At 27.4% G+C, this 3,567-nt stretch overlaps 1 protein-coding gene across 1 annotated transcript; it reads left to right on the forward strand.

Moving 5' to 3' along the window:
- Nucleotides 1-1,021, forward strand: LOC107635996. The gene has a single exon (XM_016339538.2). The coding sequence runs from the start codon at nucleotides 99-101 to the stop codon at nucleotides 735-737; it is 639 nt and encodes a 212-aa protein (XP_016195024.1). The 5' UTR covers nucleotides 1-98; the 3' UTR covers nucleotides 738-1,021.

Here is a 3,567-nt window from a genome sequence, read left to right on the forward strand (position 1 = left end):
AAAATAAATAACTAAATAAATAAATAAAAAGGCTTATTAGCCCTCTATCCATTTTCCCCCTCTTCGTCTCTACTCTTGAAATCAACATTTTAGACAAAATGGCATCTTTCATGAGTAGGACAGCCCTTTTCCTCCTCCTTTCCGCGGTGGCCTTGTTCGCAGCCGAGGCCATCCCGGCCTCTCGCAACTTCCACGTGGTCCAGCACCGCCTAGACCTCGCGGCGGAAATCAGCAAGTTCTGCCAAAGCACCCAAAACGCCACCCTTTGCACTAAAATACTCCAACCATATGAAGGTATTCACTTCGACCAATTCAAGGCCCTTGACATCACCCTTGACGCCACCAGTGAACAAGCCAAGTTAACCCTGGCCGCCATAGAAAGCTTGTTCTTCAAGAAAGGTCTATCAAAGTCCACAAAGGACTCGCTCAAGATTTGCAAGGATCAGTACAAGAGCATCTTGGGTTCCATCAAGGAGGCCAAAGCTATGGTGGCTACCAAAAATGTTATCGAGGCAAAGTACAAGGTTTCCGCTGTTATCTCCTTCTATGAAGCGTGCAGCGACTCCTTCGACATTGGCGAGACGATCCCTTTCGCCGCCCAATCTGAACCCGTTTTCCAGATTGGTGGCAACTGCTTGGACATTCTTGCCGCCATGGAGAAAGCTCTTCCTGCTACACCTGTTGTCATGAACTCACCTCCTTCTCCGTACAGCAACGTCATTGGAACCATCTCATAAATTTCTTGGATTCGTCAATCATCATGCCTTTCGGTTGTTGGAACCGATCATATATGCATATATATTTTATCCATAGGTGTACGTTGAAATCAGCTACTAAAATCAGCTATTAGTATAAAATACATGTTAGAATATATATTCACTAAAATTGAGTTAAACATATTTGTATTCGTATATAAATATATGGTAGCTGATTTTAGTGTACAGAAAATATTCTTGTATATGTATACTTGTTCTATTGCATTTTGTTATTAACTTTGGCAGAGATCATATTATTTAATTCATTTCATCGTGTTATATATATTTTAAATTCTTTTAAAATATATGGGTTATCTTTTAGGTGATGGCTTGGATTTTGGTGACCAAAGGTGGCTAAAGATTGATTGGTGAATAGTAAGATGACACGTGATGAAGAGCTTTAAAGTCAAATATGTAAAATAAGATAAGAACTAATTATTATTAGGAAGACAAATATGTAAAAGGAAAAATTATTGTTTTTATGTGGACTGTGATAAATATGGACCAAAAACTCTAAGATCCAAAGATAAATTGGACAGGAAAATTTTTATTGCAGAAAAATGGAAAAAACTTGTTTTTTTTTTTTAACTTCGTGGATCCTAATGGTATATATATTGGGTTGAGTAGTTTGAACAATAGAATGAAATAAATGAATAATAAGCAATGCTACTTCCAATTTGCTATTTTTAATAGATTTTTTATCAAAAAATTAAAATGAATATAATTTCACCAAAAACCGTCTCAAATTGGGTTACAGATAAATACAACAGATGGTGACTAATGTTTATTATAATAATTCTATGTAAATAAAAAAGTCTAAATTATAAATGTATGACATAAATTAAAATAGGTGAATTATGCTACCTTTAATATTTAATGTATCATATGTTATATGGAGAATAAGATATTTTTCGTTTTACAAAATATTTTATATCACACAATTAAAAACAGACAACGATGAATTTATAAACTTTTGATAGTGGGGCAGAATATATATAATACGATAATAATTTTTATAAAAAATATTATGTGTACATAAAAAATTAACTACTAAATTATTTATTATATATTTGTATAAATATATGTGTTATTTAATTTATTTTTAATTATATTTTGTTATTATAAAATAAGATTAATCTTTAAAAATATCTAATTACCAAATTAAAATATTAAAATATTAATTTAAATAATAACATATAATTTAAAAATTTATTTTTCTTTTAAGTTTCATATTTTAGAAATGTTGAATAATTTTTTTTAATAATATAATTGAAATATTTTTTTTACACATATCACTAAATGATTAGTTAAAAATTCACATCCCATACAATTAAGTCTTGATAATATTAATAGTTTAAAAAATTCTTTCAATTAATGTAGTTGTCACAGAAAAAACTAAAACTAACTTAAAAAAAAACATCAATAGATAAATAATATTTTTTTAAGTCGATTTCTAAAAAAGAATACTAATCTCATTTAAATTTGAGAATTGATCATTATAACACATCTAATATAAAATTTTCAAATTGAACATCAAATTTCAAAAGTTGAGTAAAATATTATTGTGGGGTTAAAATCAATAATTTAATAGAAACAAATAAATATTACTATCATGTATTACTAAAAAAATTTTAAATTATAGTGGAGGCTCTTGCTCCTATATCCTTACACCTAGGACCTGAAAATAGATATACCAAAATTTAAGAAATAAAAAGATGATTGAATTTCAACGGAAAAAAATAAAAATAAATTTTAAAAGTTTTATTTTACTACACAAATAAATTTTTCGCATTTATATTCTTAATGAATTTTAAATGAAAGATTTACTATCCAGATCTTTAGAAATTCATCAATTTCTTAGTTTACAAAAGTAATAAAGGAAGGAAAATTAATTTTACACTTTCATCTTTAATTAAATACTTAAATTATTAAATTAATATTAATTTATTATATTATCGGATAAATTATTTTAAATACTAAAATTAACATAATTCACTTATTTTATATCATACATATATAATTTAGACTTTATTATTTATATAGAATTATTATAATAAATATTAGTTACTATTTTTTATATTTAACTTGAACTTATATATTTTGAGACGGCTTTTAATAAAATTATATTCATTTTATTTGTTTTGTAGACCTACTAAAAGTAGTTTTTATTATTTATTTATTCTCTTTCATTATCCAAATTACACAACCCAACATATCACCAGGGTCGACGAAGCAATAAAAAAGACAAGTTTTTTTTCATTCTTTTTGCAATAAAAATTTTTCTATCCAATCTACTTTTGGAACTTAGAATTTTTGGTCCACGTTTGTCCGCCTTCACCGACACAATAATTTTTTATGCCTCTTTTACATATTTGTCCTTGTGGTAATAACCAGTTCTATTCAACTTTATATATTTGATTTCTAAAGCTCTCCCCACTTGTCATCTTATTACTCGTTAGTCAACCTTTAGCCATCTTTAATCATGAAAATTCAAGCCACCACAGACTTCACCAATCTTTTATACATATATTTTAAAACAGAACGGATTAGCATTTTAAATCTATCATAGTCGGCGGAACGGGTTAGGATGGGTCGGCCCACTTTGCCAAAATATAATAGTTGTTATATAATAGGAAGGCGAAAATAATGTTTTAATGAACTGTATATAGAAATTTTATGTGTTATAAAATAATTATGTTACAACACACTAAAAATTAACTATCAAATATAAATTAAAAATAAGTTGAATAACTCATACAGTTATATATAAATACATCAAAATTAATTTTTTTATTGATTTATGATGTGTATA

Source organism: Arachis ipaensis, chromosome B04, assembly GCF_000816755.2.
Source record: "Arachis ipaensis cultivar K30076 chromosome B04, Araip1.1, whole genome shotgun sequence".
NCBI lineage: Eukaryota > Viridiplantae > Streptophyta > Magnoliopsida > Fabales > Fabaceae > Arachis > Arachis ipaensis.

Coding starts and splice junctions, on each gene's coding strand:
- LOC107635996 (XM_016339538.2), top strand. CDS start 99: ATGGCATCTTTCATGAGTAGGACAGCCCTTTTCCTCCTCCTTTCCGCG.